The 17,660-nt window shown below is 42.2% G+C and overlaps 1 protein-coding gene across 4 annotated transcripts in view; it reads left to right on the top strand.

Moving 5' to 3' along the window:
• The first annotated feature begins 6,627 nt into the window (after positions 1 to 6,627).
• Positions 6,628 to 17,660, top strand: part of CHD1L (chromodomain helicase DNA binding protein 1 like) — a 51,491-nt gene continuing 40,458 nt past the window's right edge. For 2 of the 4 annotated variants that reach the window (XM_047784850.1, XM_047784848.1), the window contains exons 1-5: positions 6,629 to 6,793; positions 13,975 to 14,087; positions 14,573 to 14,679; positions 15,383 to 15,497; positions 16,080 to 16,111. In XM_047784850.1, the coding sequence (XP_047640806.1) occupies positions 6,661 to 6,793; positions 13,975 to 14,087; positions 14,573 to 14,679; positions 15,383 to 15,497; positions 16,080 to 16,111 (500 nt within the window). In that variant the 5' untranslated portion in view covers positions 6,629 to 6,660. Of the gene's footprint in view, positions 6,794 to 13,974; positions 14,088 to 14,572; positions 14,680 to 15,382; positions 15,498 to 16,079; positions 16,112 to 16,149; positions 16,280 to 16,444; positions 16,495 to 17,660 lie in introns of those variants that run through there. The other 2 variants (XR_007135535.1, XM_047784851.1) reach the window with 2 other exon arrangements.

Genomic DNA, 17,660 nt, shown 5'->3' with positions numbered 1-17,660 from the left:
AAATTGAAATATTCAGAACAAACTGTAACTTTGTAGTGATTCAAATAGTGTAATATTGTTGTGTTAAAAGATAGCCTGTATATACTAATGGAATTTCATTTGCATTTCAAATCATTAGAAGAAAGAATAAGTTATTAGGCATCAGGTTCAAGTATTAGCTGGCATTAATAGTGAAAATTTTTAAATAACTTCATACATGTTCATCAAGATTGGAAAGGACTCTATTATGAGACACAGACCACAGACACGTATGTATGTATGTATGTATGTATACACACACACACACACACATATATGTATTTAAGTATATTTTTTAAAATGTATACTGACCTAAAGAGATCACAAAAGATTTTTAAACAGCACAGTCCCTATTCAGTTCCTATATCTCTCATGGCAAAGTGTAGGAACAACCTAAGCAAGCACAAACACTTAGTTTTAATTCATATCCTAGAGTACATCACATCCACTTGCATTCCACTGACCAAGAAAATCATAGGAGCTCTGCCTGCAGGAGGCACTTAAGTCATATAGCAAAGGGTGTGTATGTACAATCATCTTATAGATGAGAAAGTGAATAGTTGGGAATAGTTATACAATCTAACAAAGCTGGCTGTCCATGACCCCAGGACCCCAGCATTGAGTAGATATCCCACACTCTGTGTATGTGTGTGTGTTTCCTGTTTACTTTCAGACCCTGTATCTGTGAGTCACACACAAGAGAAAACACTATGGAACTTTTGCATTTGGATTCCTTTGAGCAAATGGGGTTACAGTGGGACCTCAACAGTGAGAGATACCTCCTAATTTCTTGCGTCTCCACTGGTAAGATGTAGATACTCGAGTGTTCACCAGACTCATTCCCAGCTTAAGGTTTTTTGTCCATCACTATACTCTGGACATTCAAATTGGTGTAGTTCTGTGTAAAAAATATATTTCCTTTAACTTTCACAACATCATTATAGGATAGCTATTTTATCCCCATTATAAATTGTTGTGTATCACAGGGCCTCCAGAAGCACTCTCATTTTTAAAACTCTTTGATTAGGAAGATTAATTGTGCATGCCAATTTAGAGCAATTTGTGGGGACAGAGGTGGGAGAACTCCCTTGCTTCAAAGTTGTAACAGAGCCTCAAGAATACAGTTATTTATGTAACAGTTATTTATTTTTCAAACCTAAGACCCAGCTTTGTGGGGTTAGGCCATGAGATGGTGTTGGGCTTTTATCAACCATAGCAGGGAATGAGTTCTTAGGATTGTAGTGCCTGGTAGCAAGTTCACATTGCTTAAAGTTCTCTCAATGTAGACTGAGCCATGAGAAACATTTGGCTTCATGATTTTATTATTCTTTCTGTGGGAATAGGTCACAGAAGTTAAATTCCAGAGTTGGGATATTCAAAAGGTCTTTGGGATTTAGTTAGGTTGATTGCAGAAACAATATTCTACCAGGTGGAGAACAGAAAGAGTGAAATGATATGTGACTAATTTGATGGCAAGGCATGACAGAGAAAAGACACTTAAAAAAGGAAAAGATGAGTTCCTGGGTGGCCAAGGATCCAGCATTGTCACTGCTGTGGTTCATTGTTGCTTCTGTCCCTGGGTTGATCCCTGGTCTGTGAACTTCACATGCCTCAGGCTTGGCAAAACATAAAACAAAAAAATCAAACAAACAAAAAGGGAAAACAAACAATGTCCTGACAGTCCTGTCAACAAAAGATCTGTGGGCAAATTTTAGTGCACAATGGCAAGTTTACAATCTCTGGACTTTTTCTTCAGAGGTATACTTGATAATATCCCAGTGTTGTGCCCTTAGCTTTGCTATTAAAACCTAGTAGTAATTTTCTGAAGTGACTGGGCAAGAATCTTGTAAAGCAGTCTTATTTGCTGGTATACTAAAATGTGAACTGTCTTTAATTTATTTCCCCCCAGCCTTCTGGGTTTTAAATTTGTTAGGTGTTATTTGAGACCAAAGACATAATTACATCAAAAATCAAAATGCAAATTTTCCATTCTTGGAAGAAAGAAAACCCAGTCTCTTTCATCCTAGTACAGTGATTTTTCTCTCCTAGAGCCCTGACCAAATCCTAACCTGTGCCCCAAGGCTTAAGTCCATGCCCTCAAAAAGAGATCTGTTCAAATTTTCACCCACAGTCAGCATTTTAACCAAGTTCCATAGCTGGCTCACTAGATGCTGCCAGGTGGTGTCCTGCTCTTCCCCAACACAGCATTCTGCTCTTCCCCAATACAGCACACAATGGACAGCAAGTACAACTTGTTCACTAACCTGTGCTTGGTCAAACTTGGTATGCTGGCCTATGCAAAGGCCCATTCCTAGAATGATTTGGTTACCATTAATCTTACTGGGCTGCTGTTGTCATACAGTGTACCTTCTCTGTGGAGTAAGAAACCAGAGAGTGAACATAAACACCATGATTATATAACATGAGCAGTGAGTGAAAAGGCAGTTGGGGTTATACTTTATTCCAGCAGTTAACGCTGACCTGATGTATTAGAACTCATTGGACAAGTTGCTTAAACTTTCTGTGCTTTAATTTGCTCATGCGTGAAATAACCTCTCTGTAGCTCAAGGTTATGACCATCATAGGTCCTGGAATTTAGAATTGTTCTACAGGCACCCCATTCAAACACTCAACAATGCTTATTATGTGCCAGGCACTGTTCAAGGTAGAGTTGAATTTTCAACATGTCTAAAAGTGAAGTCATTATCTTCCCCCCCTAAAACCAATTTTTACCATCTATGTTCTCTTTTTCAGTGGTAGCATCAACATGCACTCCGTTACCCAAGGCAGAATCCCCTGGGAGTCAATCTCAATGCTTCTTGATCCCTCAGCCCAATGGCCAGGCAATGGCCAGGTCCTCGCCAGTGTGTCCTCCCTAGTTTAAAAAATCTCTTATTTCCTTGCTAGCCCTGCTTCAGTGTCTCTGCCCTTGTGCTCTCTCTGCCTTGAATACGCTCCTTCCTGATTTCACACAGTTGGCTTCTTCTCACTCAGATCTTAGCTCAAAAGTCATCTTGTTGGTGACATGCTCTTCAACGCATCCTATCCAGAGCTGCTCCCCAGCCCCGATCTTAAGGTCAGGACCCTGTTTTGCTATCTGATTAGCACTAACACTGCCTGGTGACTTATTTGTATCCCCTCCATACTGTCTGTTTTCATCACAGAATCTCAGCTCTGCAAATGCCAGGACATTTTTCTGTCTTGTTCACCTCCATTCTAGACACTGGAGATGCGGCCAGTACAATCCGTCTTTACTTTACTCATGCAGCAAAAATCCAGCCTAGTACAATCCAATTCTCTAACTGCTCCTCGCTTGCACCCAACATACACAATGCTAACTGGTCTCATGACCATAAACCTCAAGTGTCCCTGACATGTATTTGGCCATGTTACCCTATTTCTCCAGTCAGTTCCCTCTCCCACTTCCCCAGACAACTGTTTCACACCTTTCCCTCCTCAGACTTCTAAGCCCCCTCCTCCCTTGGCAAGCTCATCTGATGACCTTGTTTCTCATTTCACTTAAACAGCAGAAGCAGAGGAGATCTGCCACATGCTCTTGGCACCATGTCTGTGCACGCACTGTGCACGCACTGTGCATCTGTGTTCCAGCACATGAACTGTCCTTGTTCCCGCTCTAGGCCACAGCTCTACTCTTGCCCTGGGTCCCACCTCCCACATCATTCCTGCAGCATCAGCTTTTCTCCCCACTGGATCATTCCCAGCAGCTTTGCGTATGCCCCAATCTCCCCCATCTGAAAACAGAACAACCCTCCCCATGACCCCATTTCTCCTTTCAGTTATTGATCCCAGTATTCTGCTGCCTTTTACAGCAAAACTCTTTGAAAGAGGTGTGAGACCTTTGTCTCCACTTTGCTTCCTCTTACTCCCTTTTAAAAACCCACTTCAATATATGGACATTGTTCTTGTCAATGACCACCACATGGCCCAATCCAGTGGTTATTCCTCTATTCTATCTTTAGTACACGTCTTAGCTGCATTGGATATAATCACTTCTTCCTGAAACTCCTCTTCATTTGGCTCAGGGACAGTATGGTCTTAGTTCTCATACTGTCTCTCAGCCTGCTCTGCTTCTGCTGGTTCCTCCTCATCTTCTTGACTTCTAAATATTAGTTGTCCAATCATCTCTTAGGGGGACCCATCTAGTGCCAAGATTTCTGGCCTCTCCTAAAATGATGTCTTCCACATTTATATGTTCAGTTCCAATGTTCCCCCTGAACTCCAGATTAATCTCTCTGCTTATCTGTTCAAAATATGTACTTGAATATTTAGTAACTGTTTCATGCAACTCTGTCCAAAAATGAAGTCTTCATGTTCCCCAAACCTCCTCATTCTCAGTCTTCTCCTCTCCAAAAATGGAAACTCCATTCTACCATTCCTCTACTTCTCTCAGATACTTAATCAGTGTATTTTATAGGCTCTACCTTTTCAATGTATCGGTGTATCTAGTATTTGACCACTGTTCTCCACCCCACTGCCAGCTTGCTGGCCCAGCAACTATCACCTTTTGCCCAGCTGCCTGCAGGAGTCTCCATACTGGTTCCCCTGCTTCCACTCTGCCCTCTTCTACAGACTTTCCAAACAGCATTCAGAGTAATAATCCAGGCATTATCTCACTAGCTGCCTCAAAGCCTCTCAGTTACCTTTCTTAGCTATATTTTAGATATCAGATTCCGCATTCCACCAGAACACTTAGCTTATAGCTAGTACCCTATTTCTGGTATTACACAAAAGCAAATGTTCTTCACATTATAAGTAGTAAACACTCTTTTGTTTGAGCTGCAGGTGGTTGATGTTGCTGCCTTAGTGGCTAAGTCTATCCACAGAACCTAGAAGGGAAGAAATAAATCAAACACAGAGACCAGGATGTAAAAACCACTCAGGAGCAGCCACATAGGACAGAGTTCCCTCTAGAGAAATCAGCAAAGGATACAAATCTATCTGAAAGTTTGGAGAAACCAGCCAAGTAGCAAATAAATGTAGCGCCATTAAGCAGTTGTTTCTCTTTAACTTTAACATGGGTCACCGCCTGATTTTTATGTGTTTATCGCCTGTCTCCTCCTTTTAAAAATAAGCTTAATTTAAAATATAAACTTAGCGGCATTCCCTTCGTGGCTTAGCAGAAACGAATCTATTATTCATGAAGATGCAGGTTCCATCCCTGGCCTTGCTTAGTGGGTTAAGGATCCAGCATTGCCATGATCTGTGGTGTTGTTCATAGATGTGGCTCCGATCCCACATTGCTGTGACTGTGGCGTAGGCCAGCGGCTATAGGTCTGATTAGACCCCTAGCTTGGGAACCTCAATATGCTGTGTGTGCGGCCCTATAAAGGCAAATAAATAAATGATAAATAAAATATAAACTTAGTATTAATTTGCTTAAATGTTCTATGATACTACCCTCTTACCTCCAGTGCCAAGAGAATGCTTGACCTGTAGTAGTAGATGTTCATTCGCTATTAGCAGAATGACTTAAGACAAATTTAGCTTCACAGATAGTGCTTTGTTTGCATTTCTATGAATAAGCCAACCTGAAGGCACCTCTTTGGTAATTTCCTCCCCTGTTTCAGATGGTGAAGATGGGAGGGAGTGCAACTTTAACCTGCGTTTACTGAAGATGGAAGCACCAGGATTAACTTAAGTGGGAACAGTGTTCTTTTTTATTTTTATTTTTGGCTGCATCTGTGGCATGCGGAAGTTTTCAGGGCAGGTACTCCACTGGCACTGCAGCTGCACCTGTGCCACAGCTGAGGCAACACTGGATTCTTAATCAGCTAGACGCAAGGGAACTTCTGGGAATTATATTCTTATGGTCTTATCCAGCAAATAATATAGTTCCTATTCCAGCTTTGTCAACTACCATTCCAAGCCACAGTTTACTCATCTGTAATGTGGGGACAATTATGGTACCTATTTAAGGGATCTTGTGAGGGTTAAATGAGAAAATAAATACATGTAAAGCTCTGAAGGCAGCAACTCTAACTACATCAATAAATATAAGCTATTTGGTTATTACCATAATATTTGTATTAGTGATACACTACTACATCATAAATCCACTCATTTTGATGTTCAGTCATGGTAACCCCCAATATAACACATCGTTTCAATTTGCGCCCCATAATCACTTGAGAAATCCACTGTGGTAATGACACTTTCATGATTTTTACCAATTTATTACCATTCAGAGGTTTCTAACCCTGGCCTACAGACAACAGGGAGTAAGTAAGAAGATTTCAGGGCCCAAACCAATTTATTACTGTGTAAACTGTTTTATAATTGAATGCTACAACCCCAGACCCCAGCAGAGTAGCTGGCACGGGACAATCAATGTTGATTAAATAATCAGCGAACGAGGAGCACATGCCAAGCATTTCAGGTCATCATCCTCCAGAGCGGGCAATAAGCACAACCAGAAGCAGATGAGTGAGAATGAGCGGCCCCACGTGCACAGGGCTGCAAGCTGCAAGCAATTCTCTGCCGCCGCAGGGTACGTCAGAGCACCCACAGCGTCCAAAACTCAGCTTAGGCGCGCCCTCTGGTGGCCGCGGCGCCCGCGGTCCGGCCGCGAGCGTCGGGAAGGAAGCGCGCCGGGCGTCTCGGGGTGGGGCTTCGCCGGGCGGGATGGAGCGCGCGGAAGCCGGGACCTCCGCGGGCAACATGCCCCGCTTCCTGCTGGCCCTTCAGAGCCAGAGCCGAACTGAGGCGGCGCGGGCGCGGGTGCAGGAACAGGATCTCCGGCGGTGGGGCCTGACAGGTCAGTGGCCGCGGGCGAGCTTCCCCCCGGGTCTGCCGACTCGTGGGGACTCACCTCTCCCGGGCTGGGGAGCCGGCACCAGGAACAGTCCGGCGGTGCCCCGGTTGGACGGTCCTGTGGGTTTTTAACCTGCGGACCCCAGGGCATTCCCTCCCCGCTCCTGCGATGGGCCAGGGCGGAGAGGAACCCCGCCTGGGACCAGGTGGCCGTTGCTCCGTGTGCTCAGCGCGGAGGAACGGGCTTCATGGCGGGGAAGCTTGGCCGCCCGCGGGCCTGGCCCCCGGCACACGGGCTCTGAGAAAGGGGGCGACTTGGTGAGGCCCCTGTCCCAAAGTTAAGAGCTTCCTCTCTAAAGAAGCGGAGGACGTCCTGGCTGTGGGTTTAAAGTTTGTGTTTCGGTGGTTTGGAGGCTGGCTTGGGGGCCGGGGGTTAATTGGTTGCTTGTGTAAAGCTATCAGACCTGGTCTCCAAGCTTCAGTTTCTTCTTGGATGACCTTGCGCGCGTAGTTCTTTGATAATTCTCCACTTGTTGATTCTCCCTCTCTGCTATAATTTGGAACATGCAGCGAAGCAAAGACTCCGCCCATTACTGGATGTAACCGTCTATTTTATTTATACTAGTCCTTCCCTGGAGTCTTTGAAGCGCTCCCCTGAGGTCTGCAGGCCGGGAGGCGGACCGCATCTCTGAATGGAAAGACCCAGATCCTTTCTCCGTATTTCCTGGCCTGCGCTTGCCTCGCCCCTAACCTCTACCACCCTTGTTTTCTTTATTTGTAAAGTGGGGAACACAGTGCAGTACCTTAATTGTCTTGATCTTTGATCAATAATAATGAGTGGGGTAGTCGTTAACTCATTGTTTATTGAATGCTGCTGAAAGCCATGTATTAGGTGTTAAGTTCAGAGATGAGGATGCAAAAGTGGGTGGGGCCATAGAGTTTTTAGATTGGGCCTGTGAATGCTTTCAGATAGATAAACAAGTATTTGTTGAACTCATACTGTGTGCTAAATAACAAGGAAGCATGAGATTTTGTTATGAAAGAAGCAAAAGGTGCGGTTCTATATCCAAGTCAGAAGAGGGTTGGAAAGAGATGATCGGATAGGATACAGAAATGGAAGAGAAGGACCTCTCCCTTCTTGAGTCTCTATAAGAATGTATCTCGGAGTTCCCGTTGTGGCTCATCGTGTTAAGAATCCGAGTAGTATTCCAGACAGAGGATGAGGGTTTGATTCCTGGCCCTGCTCAGTGGGTCAAAGGACCTGGTGTTGCCGTGAGCTGCGGTGTAGGCCAGCAGTTGCAGCTCTGTTTCAGCCACTAGCTGGGGAACATCCATATGCTCTAGGTGTGACCCTAAAAAGAATTTCTGTGTCTGTAAGGAGTGTGTATCCAACTTAAATAAGAATTTTTGGGGGGCTGATGTTTACATGTTTGGTGTAAAGGGTATATGTTTATAAAAGACAAAGGTTATATATGATAAGCATTTTTTTGTTTCGTTGGATGTGTTTTTGGATATGATACTTTGAGAGCATGTGTGAGAGAAGGCTGGAATTGAATGTGCACATTGATATTAGATTGTAGATAGTACACCTGGAGAAATGTACCTATGGATGGGTGCTGTTTTAGTGAAATTGAGAAGATAGGTAAGTGGTTGCAAGTTTGGGTGAATTAGAATTGAGTGAATGAAGAAGTAAATAGACAAATGTGGAAGCTTGGTGGTGGAATGGATAAATGGGTAGTGGAGAGAAAGAAAAGTAGGTATACTTTGAGGAATAACTATTTAACGTTATAACTTGACATTCCTATTTGTATTTGCCAGAATAAATTAATATTCTGAGAAACAATTCTTTGTGAGTTGGTTAAAAATGCTTACTGATTTTTTTCCCCCTTCTGATTGACAAGTAGTACATATTCTCTGTAAAAGGCTTGGGTAATATTCCATGCATGAAGAAAAAAACAGTAATGTACACAATCCTATTACTGTTAACATTTTATTATCTATCCTGACAGTCTTTGGTCTGTGCATGCATATGTATTATAAGTAATTTTTTATTTTCTTTTTTTTCCAGGGTGGGGTAGGGACTGAGGGAAAAGTGCAAAAATGGGGTTTCATGTTCATGCTTTTTTGGAAACCATAATTTTTTCTCTTATCATTTAGTCTTCAATATCATGTTTACTAGGTACAGAGTATTTCAGTTTATGGATGTGCTATATTTTAGTCAGCCTCTGTACTTAAGTATTTAGGTTTGTTTTTTGCTGTTTTAAGTAATACTAATAAATTTCTTTGTAACCAAATATTATTGCTATGAATTTTTAACAATTGAGATATAGTTCACATATAATATTATATTAGTTTCAGGTGTATAACCTAATGATTGATACTTGTACATATTGTGTAATGATCTTCACAAGAAGTCTGGTTACAAAATTTAATTTCCTTTTGTTGAGAACTTAGCAACTTTCACATATGCAATACAGTATTTTTATAGCTATGATTTTTTAATTCCTCGAAGGCAGCATTTTTGGAGCAAGAGTATATAGAATTTGGCTCATTTTTCCACACTGTCACCAACACTGATATTTTCAAATTTGCGAAGTTAAAAATGCTGTTTTATTGTTTAATGTTAATGGTTTACTAGTATTGATGACACTTAGATATTTGTCTTTCTTTTGTTTCTTGTCTATTTATGCTTGCCGCCCATTATTTAATTGTGGTGTTTGCCTTCTGCTTTGTAGGGTCTTTCTTACATTGAAAATAGTAAATATTTGTCACATATCAGGAATATATTTTCTAATTTGTAATTTGCCTTTTGGTGTCTGTGTGTGTGTATTTCAGTGGTGAAATTTAAGAATTCTTTGCAGTCACATCTTTCGGCCTTTTACTATATGATTTTTGCTTTTAGTGTTCTGCTTAGAAGGAGATTTACTACTGTAAATTTATAATTATTGGTCTAATATTTTTTTCTAATACAATTATGATTTATTTTATATTAAAAATTTTATTTCTCTAGAAATGTACTAGGAAGGAACTTGACTTTATTTCTTTCCCTCAAATATGGAACAAATTATCCATTTTTGGAAATTTCTTTCTTTTTTTTGCCTTTTGACCTTTTAAGGCTGCACCCGAGGCATGTGGAGGTTCCCAGCCTAGGGCTCTAATCAGAGCTATTGCTGCTGGCCTATACCACAGCCACAGCAGTGCCAGATCCAAGCCTTGTCAGCGACCTACACCACAGTTCACTGCAATGCTGGATCATTTAACCCACTGATTGAGGCCAGGGATCAAACCTGCAACCTCATGGTTCCTAGTCATATTCGTTTCCACTGCACCATGACGGGAACTCTGGAAATTTCTGACTTCAGTGTTTTCTTCTGCAGTTATTTTCTCCAGTGATTCAGAAACTTTGTAGAGGTCTTCCTCCTCTTAATAGTGTCAGAGATACATCCTGTTCATCCAGTGAACTTCAGAAACCCAAAATACATTGGCTCATAAAGGTGTGTTAGGAATGCTTTGTTTCAGGGAAATGCATACCTGTTATCTCTCATTGTTTTTGCCTGCTTTTTCATGTTAAAAACCTCTCACCACCTGAGAGGTGGGCATGAGAATTCAAACAACTCTACAATGGATATTGCCATGGGCACCCTCAAATTTATTTCTTCCCCAACCTCCAAGCATGCCTTACCACTGCCTAGAGGCTAGAAAGCCAAAGACTACATTTCCCAGAGTCCCCTGGAGTTCTCTTGTACATGTGACTTGCTTTTGCCAAGCAGAAGCGAGATTTGAAAGAGGAAAGAGGGGGAGAGGCCATAGTCTGGGAGGGATTTGAGTTTTTCTCCGTTGCTCTTGACCAGGACTCCTAACCTCTGGAGTTTGGTGGGATACTGAACATCCATTTTGCTGGCATGGATTGCAGCTGAGGCCGTAGGGTCCTGGAGATAGACAGTTGGGGCAATGACTTCTTGATTTTTTTTTTTTCTCCTGTAGATAACATATTATTTTTCTCTGGCTGCCTTCAAGATATTTTCTTTATCTTTAGTTTTTAGAAACAATTGTGTGTCTTGGTGTATATTTCTATTTGGGTTTATTCTTTTATTCTGTTTGAAGTTTATTCAGCTTCTTGACTCCATAGGTCTCTTGCCAAATATAGAAAGATTTCAGCCATTCTTTCTTTGAGTAGTTTTTATTTTTATTTTTAGCTCTGTCCTGTTTGTCATCTCTCTCTGGGATGCCAGTGAATGAATATAGATCTTTTGTTGTAGACTTGTAATTCCCTGAGGCTCTGTTCATTTGTTTCAGTCTGTTTTTTCTCTCTTGTTCAGGTCGAGTAATTTCTGTGGTTCTTTCTTCACTGAAATTCACTGAATTCACTGATTCTTTCCTCTCTTCCCTCCATTTTGCTGTCAGATCCATCCTCTAAGCTTTTTACTTTGGTTATTTATATTTTTCACTATCTTTTTTTTTCTTTGTTGACACTTTCTGTTTCTTTACTGAGGCTTTCCATTTTTTTCACTTGTTTGAAGTATGCTCACACTTGCTTGTTGAAGCATTTTTATCATTGCTGCTTTAAAATCTGTCAGGTAATTCTAACATCTCTGTCATCTAGGTTTTGGTGTCTGTGGATTGTCTTTTTTCATTGTGTTTGAAACCGTCTGGCTCTTGGTATAATGAGTGATTTTTTTACTGAAGCCTGTGCGTTTTTATCCTATGTTTTAAGACTCCAGATAGTATTTAAACCTTCTGTTCAGCAGGGGAAGGGGACTTGCTACCTTTTCTAACAAGTGGAGATTAGGAGTCAGGCTTCCCCTTCTCAGCTTCTGTTGACACCTGGGGATGGGGAGGGGGTTCCTGCTTACCTCTGGGGGAAGATGTGTGTACTGGCTTCCTGCTTGGTCCCCACTGACACTGTGGTGGCGTGGTCTCATTACCTCTGGGCAGTGATAAAAACCCTGTCTCCAGGAGTTCCCGTCGTTGGCTCAGTGGTTAACGAATCTGACTAGAAACCATGAGGTTGTGGGTTCAATCCCCGGCCTTGCTCAGCAGGTTAAGGATCCGGCGTTGCTGTGAGCTGTGGTGTAGGTTGCAGACTCGGCTTGGATCCCAAGTTTGCTGTGGCTCTGGCGTAGGCCGGCAGCTACAGCTCCCATTCAACCCCTAGCCTGGGAACCTCCATATGCTGTGGGAGCAGCCAGCCCAAGAAATGGCAAAAAAGACAAAAACAAAAACAAACAAACAAAAAAACAATCCTGTCTCCATTAGGCCTCCTTTGACACGCCCCATTTCTGGGAATGGCTGGGAGGAGGCACATATAATCTAGTAGGGCTGGAAGTCCAGAGTCCCTCTATGGTCTCCAAGACACAGCAGGGGAAGAAGTGGAGTGGCAGGGGCCTCATTACTGGTGAGTGGGGTTGAAAATCCTGGCTCCTCCTTAGCTTTCTCCGATACCTTGCCAGTGGGAGTGTTGGGGTACTTCGTTACAGCCTCTTGAGAGTGGAGGCTTGGGCTCCCACTTGGTCTTCGCCGATATGGTGGTGGGAGGGGCACTTTTTCCCCCTATGATGTTTGGCTTAAGTAGAGTGGGTTTTGTCTAAAAATTTTAGACTGTCCCTTTCCTTTGGTCAGTGGAACCCAATGAGCTCATCGCCTTGTTCTCTGGGTCCCAAGGTTACTAACCAGTGTGCCTTCTTTGCTCCACCTTTTCAGAGTCATCTACGTTCAATTTCTTTGTAGCATTCAGCTGTTTTTTTTTTTTTTTTTTTCTTTTTAGGGCCACATTTGTAGCATATGGAAGTTCCCAGGTTAGGGGTTGAATTCAAGCTGCAGCCACCAGCCTATGCCATAGCCACTGCAACGCCAGATCCATGCTGCATCTGTGACCTGTGCCTCAGCTTGCAGCAATGCTGGATCCTTTAAACCACTGAGTGAGGCCAGGGATTGAACCTGTACCCTCATGGATAGTAGTCGGGTTTTTAACCCACTGAGCCACAGCAGATTAAGGCAAAAGAGCCCTAATCTTTTTAATGTTCTACAATTATCTATCAACTAGTTTCTTTTTAAAGGTCTTGGATTCAAACCAGAAAGATTCAGTTTTGTTAATAGTTATTTTTTAAAAAATTTATTATATTTGATTTACAATGTTCTGTCAATTTTTGCTATACAGCAAAGTGATCAGTTATACATTTATATACATTCTTTTTTTTCACATTATCCTCCATCATGTTCCATTAAAGTGATTAGATGTAGTTCCCTGTGCTATAATAGTTCTTGTATAAAGTATGTTTGGGATCTTCCTTCTCCCCAAACATGGCTATTCTCTGAAATTGGGGTTTTTTTTCCCAAGGAGAGAGAAAAGAGAGGCAGTAGAAGCTCCATATGAGTTTCAGACATTTTCTGCTATTTCCTGTGCACTGTTAAATACTGCCTGTGGAACATTGTTTCAATTCTTAAAGGCACTGCTTCTCTACTGAAGCATGATGTAAACTAGGCCTATCCTGATTTTTTCCTTTAGCTTGGTGGCACATTTATGTTTTTGTTTGTTTGTTTTTTGTTTTCTTTTTAGGGCCGCACCTGTGGCATATGGAAGTTCCCAGGCTGGGGTAGAATCGGAGCTGCAGCTGCCAGTCTGCACCACAGCCACAGCAACTCAGGATCTGCGCAGCATCTGCAATTTACACCACAGCTCGTGGCAATGCTGGATCCTTAACCTCCTGAGCGAGGCCAAGGATCAAACCCAAATCCTCATGGATACTACTCAGATTCTTTACCGCTGTGCCACAGTGGGAACTCCTTGATGGTATATTTAAATGGTTGCATTTAAGGAAGCAGACATATAATGTTATGTTGCATCAGTAATACCTCATTTCCTAGAATGGACACTAGCATGAGACTCAGGCAGTATAGAGGCCAAATCCCAGGCTGACTTCTCATCTGTCAAGTGGCTCTCATACCACCGACAGGCTGTCTAAAGCAGGCTTTGAATACAGTGATGTCTGTGTCTGCTCAAAAGTAGTTTGGAAGTCAGCAAGTGTTTGCATATCTGTACCTTCTCAGCAGAGGATATAGCCAGCAAGGTGTGGGGGTATGGGAGTTTAGGCTGCATTTTTAAGTTAATGTCTTGAATATAGCCTGTGTGTGTGTGCTGAAATGTCTGCGCTTCGGACTGGACTTGCCGTTTCTTTTGATTTCTAGGGATTCATCTACGCCCTTATCAGCTGGAGGGAGTCAACTGGCTGGCCCAGTGTTTCCATTATCAGAATGGCTGCATCCTGGGAGATGAGATGGGCCTGGGTAAGACCTGCCAGGTATGTTGCCATGGACTATCTACAGTTTACCTCCACTGAAATAGCTCCTTACAACTCAATACCGTCTTTGACTGCCAGCCTCTGGTGTATAGTTTTATAGTAGGAGGAAAATGCCTGAACCTTTGTTAAGAGATCATGACCTTGGACTTGACTTTTCTAGTCATGGGGATGGTTTTGTACTGTGTCACTACCTTTATTTTATCCACCCTTGATACATAGAATTACAGTGAATGGACAGGATTTTTCTCTATGTAAAAGCAAGTATAGTTGTTCCAGGACTCAAACGGACTGCAGAGTCAACTGCATGACTCTCTTAATGTGTGGAAGATTGTGCATTATTTTTTTTGTAAAGCAGGTCTTCTTACAGTGAGTGTTTGTATTCTTTTTGATGCTATTATAAGTGTTCTCTACAAAGTTGTGGGACCTTGGTGGTTGTTTCTCATGTGGAAATGTTATCAAAACTGCCTTCTTTGTCTGTGTTCCAGACTATTGCTGTCTTCATTTACTTGGCAGGGAGATTAAATGATGAAGGACCATTTCTGATTCTTTGTCCCTTGTCTGTCTTGAGCAACTGGAAAGAAGAGATGGAGAGGTACAGAGCAGACGTGGTTGGAATTGTATTTTTTATATTAATTTTTTGGGGGGTGGGGTGCTGTGTGGAATAGATAAAACAACATATTGTCCTAAACAGTGAGATTGTTTCTTCTAGAAAACTCTGACGTGAGGCAGTGTAGACAGACTGAGAGTCTGGTGGGGAGAGGGTCCGTTGATGTTATTGTTACTACTTGGCAACTTGAAGGTCACTACTCACTTAAAGTCGATTTTGCTAAAGTAAAGAAGCCATCTTTTTCATAATGACATAGTGACATTTCGTAGGAAGGAACCAATGTGGAAAAATAGTTTTATTTTTCTGCACCCATGGCATGTGGATTTCCTGGCCCAGGGTTTGAACCTGTGCCACAGCGATGACCCAGGCCACAGCAGTGACAGTGCCACATCCTTAACCGCTAGGCCTCCAGGGAACTCTGAAAAAACAATTTTCTTTATAGAGTTAACACAAGGCCCTTTTAGATGTCCATCCAACCCTTCTCCCTCTTCCCACGAGGACCTGCCCTTAGGTTTACCCATTACTGTAGATGCGATGCCAGGGTCCCAGGACTTGTTCTGGCTACAGGGCATCCTGAGGTCTGCACATCTGTAACCCTTCCATGAAATGTAATTTTCCAGACTCTGTGTTTGTGCTCCCCTTTTCCATGACTCTGTTTGTGTTCATCTTCCTCTTTGCTTGGATTCAGGTGTGCTCCAGGTCTTTGCTGTGTGACATATGCGGGTGACAAGGAGGAGAGAGCCCACCTACAGCAAGACCTAAAGCAGGAGTCAGGTTTTCATGTGCTGCTAACTACCTACGAGGTATTTGTTTGTTTCTCTGTAGCCAGAACTCTTAACCTTGGACCACAGAAGCTGCAGAATCCATTGGAATTACATTCGGTATCTTTTTTTGAAGGCTCATATTATGGAAAGAAAGTCTTCTTTCATTAGATGCTCACAGAGGGACTGTGAGCAAAGGAAGCAAGAGACCATTATGCTCCAAGTTAGTTAGTCTCCCTTTCTTTCCTGGCAGTTCAAGGGGGAATGTGTCCCAGGGAGGTGGCACTTGAACTTCGTCTTGACCAATGAGTAGAAGGAGGCAGGCAAGCAGGGAAAAGGGTTTTGTGGGCTGAGGCATCATCTCTGTTACTGGAGGATGGGAAAGGAGGACACTCAGTTCCAGCTGAGACTGGGCCCCTGCAAGCGAGACCTTCTGCTCATTCATGCTTCCCTTTGTTTGTCTGTAAGATGGTGCCCCAAGAAGTTATGCTCAGAACTTTTTTTACTTAGTGAATGAATAAGACTTAACTAAATCCTGTAGTTTAGGGGAATTTATTTTTAAAAATAGCTCATTAATATCAGTTATACATCAGCCTTTATAATGTGTCTTCCTTAATTTTTCAGATTTGCTTGAAAGATGCATCATTTCTAAAGTCGTGAGTATGTTGTCTGCTTCAGAAATTGTGTTGCATGTGCCATGAAAATCATGTGTTTCCTTCACATTTTACTTCTTTGCTTTTTTTCCTGGTGTGTCGTCCATGAGTCTCCCTTCAGGTGTGCGCTGTGGCCGGAGTCTTAGAGTCCAACCCCCCCTCATTCGCTGTGTATCCTTGAGTTAGTTACTTCACCTCCATGAACCTCAGCTTCTTCATCTGTACAATGGGGACAATTAATTTTACCTTGAATTGGTGTTGGGAGGATTAAGTGAAATAAGGTGTATGTGGTGGGTGGTTAACAGATAACTTGATTCTTTACATTGCAACTTGCAGAGACCCCCTTCAGGACTGCTGTGTGGAGATTTAAAACTACAGTGCAGGAGGTGAATGACTTGAGGTTTTTTCCTACCTTATCCTAAAGTAGCGATCAGTGCTATAAAATTAACTTTTCAGAAAGGTTTTTGAAATTATACTTCTTTCCAGTTAATTACCTTTCAGGCCTCATGAAGTAACTCTTTATACCACCTGGAAATAGGGATGACCTGTAACAGTATGTGGTTACAGTTACCATATAAATTAAACAAGAGCTAGATTGACAGAGTTTCATTATAGCATGCGTAGTTATGGTTAAGTCGGGTTTGGATTTTTAATATTTGGAAAGTTTTGTTTTCAAAGTGCTTTATCAGCAGAATAAATATTATTTCTTGTCGAGGTTCTTTTGTGTTGCATTTTAATTTTCATCTTATTTTGAAACTCTAAAAGCTCAGTTATAGATCTCATAACTTCCATCCAGTATTTTGTTTCGTTTAAGTTTCATTTAAGTAAGCATATTACCTTATTTTCCCTGACATGTTTTCCCTCTCACTTTTTTTTTTTTTTAATGGCTGCACCTGCAGCATATAGAAGTTCCTGGGCCAGCGTTGAATCTGAGCCACAACTGTAACCTACACTGCAGCTGTGGCAATGCCAGATCCACTGCATTTGGGCAGGGTCCAAACCTGCACCTCTGCAGCGATCTGAGCCGCTACAGTCAGGTTCTTAACCCACTGTGCCATAGCGGGAACTCTCACTCACTTCTTTTTTATTATTAATATCCAACATGTTTATTGTCCATCTATCCTCTGGAAAGACACTCTTCTGGGAGTTATCAGCAATACCAGGAAAGTAAACCATCGTGTGATCCTAAGAGGATGTAGATTCTGGTGGAAGAATAAGTAGTATGGATATCCATAATACACGTGATGTTTGGGAAGTTTCAAAAGACAAGCGCATTGGGACATTAATGTTATTGGGTACTTTCCATAAATTACCCTATCTAATCTTCATGAAAACCCTAATAAGTGGATATTATTACACATTTTATAGCTGAGGAAGGTAAGAGAATAGGTGACCCATCTGAGGGCACATTTCCTAGTAAATGGCAAAGCAGACATCCAAGCCCACCACTCAGTGCTGAGGAGCTTTTTCTTTCTTGTTTTTTTGTTTTTTTGCCTTTTCTAGGGCCGCTCCCGTGGCACATGGAGGTTCCCAGGCTAGGGGTCTAATCGGA

The sequence above is a fragment of the Phacochoerus africanus genome, chromosome 6 (genome assembly GCF_016906955.1).
Source record: "Phacochoerus africanus isolate WHEZ1 chromosome 6, ROS_Pafr_v1, whole genome shotgun sequence".
NCBI lineage: Eukaryota > Metazoa > Chordata > Mammalia > Artiodactyla > Suidae > Phacochoerus > Phacochoerus africanus.
This window is presented reverse-complemented; position numbering and strand designations above follow the sequence as displayed.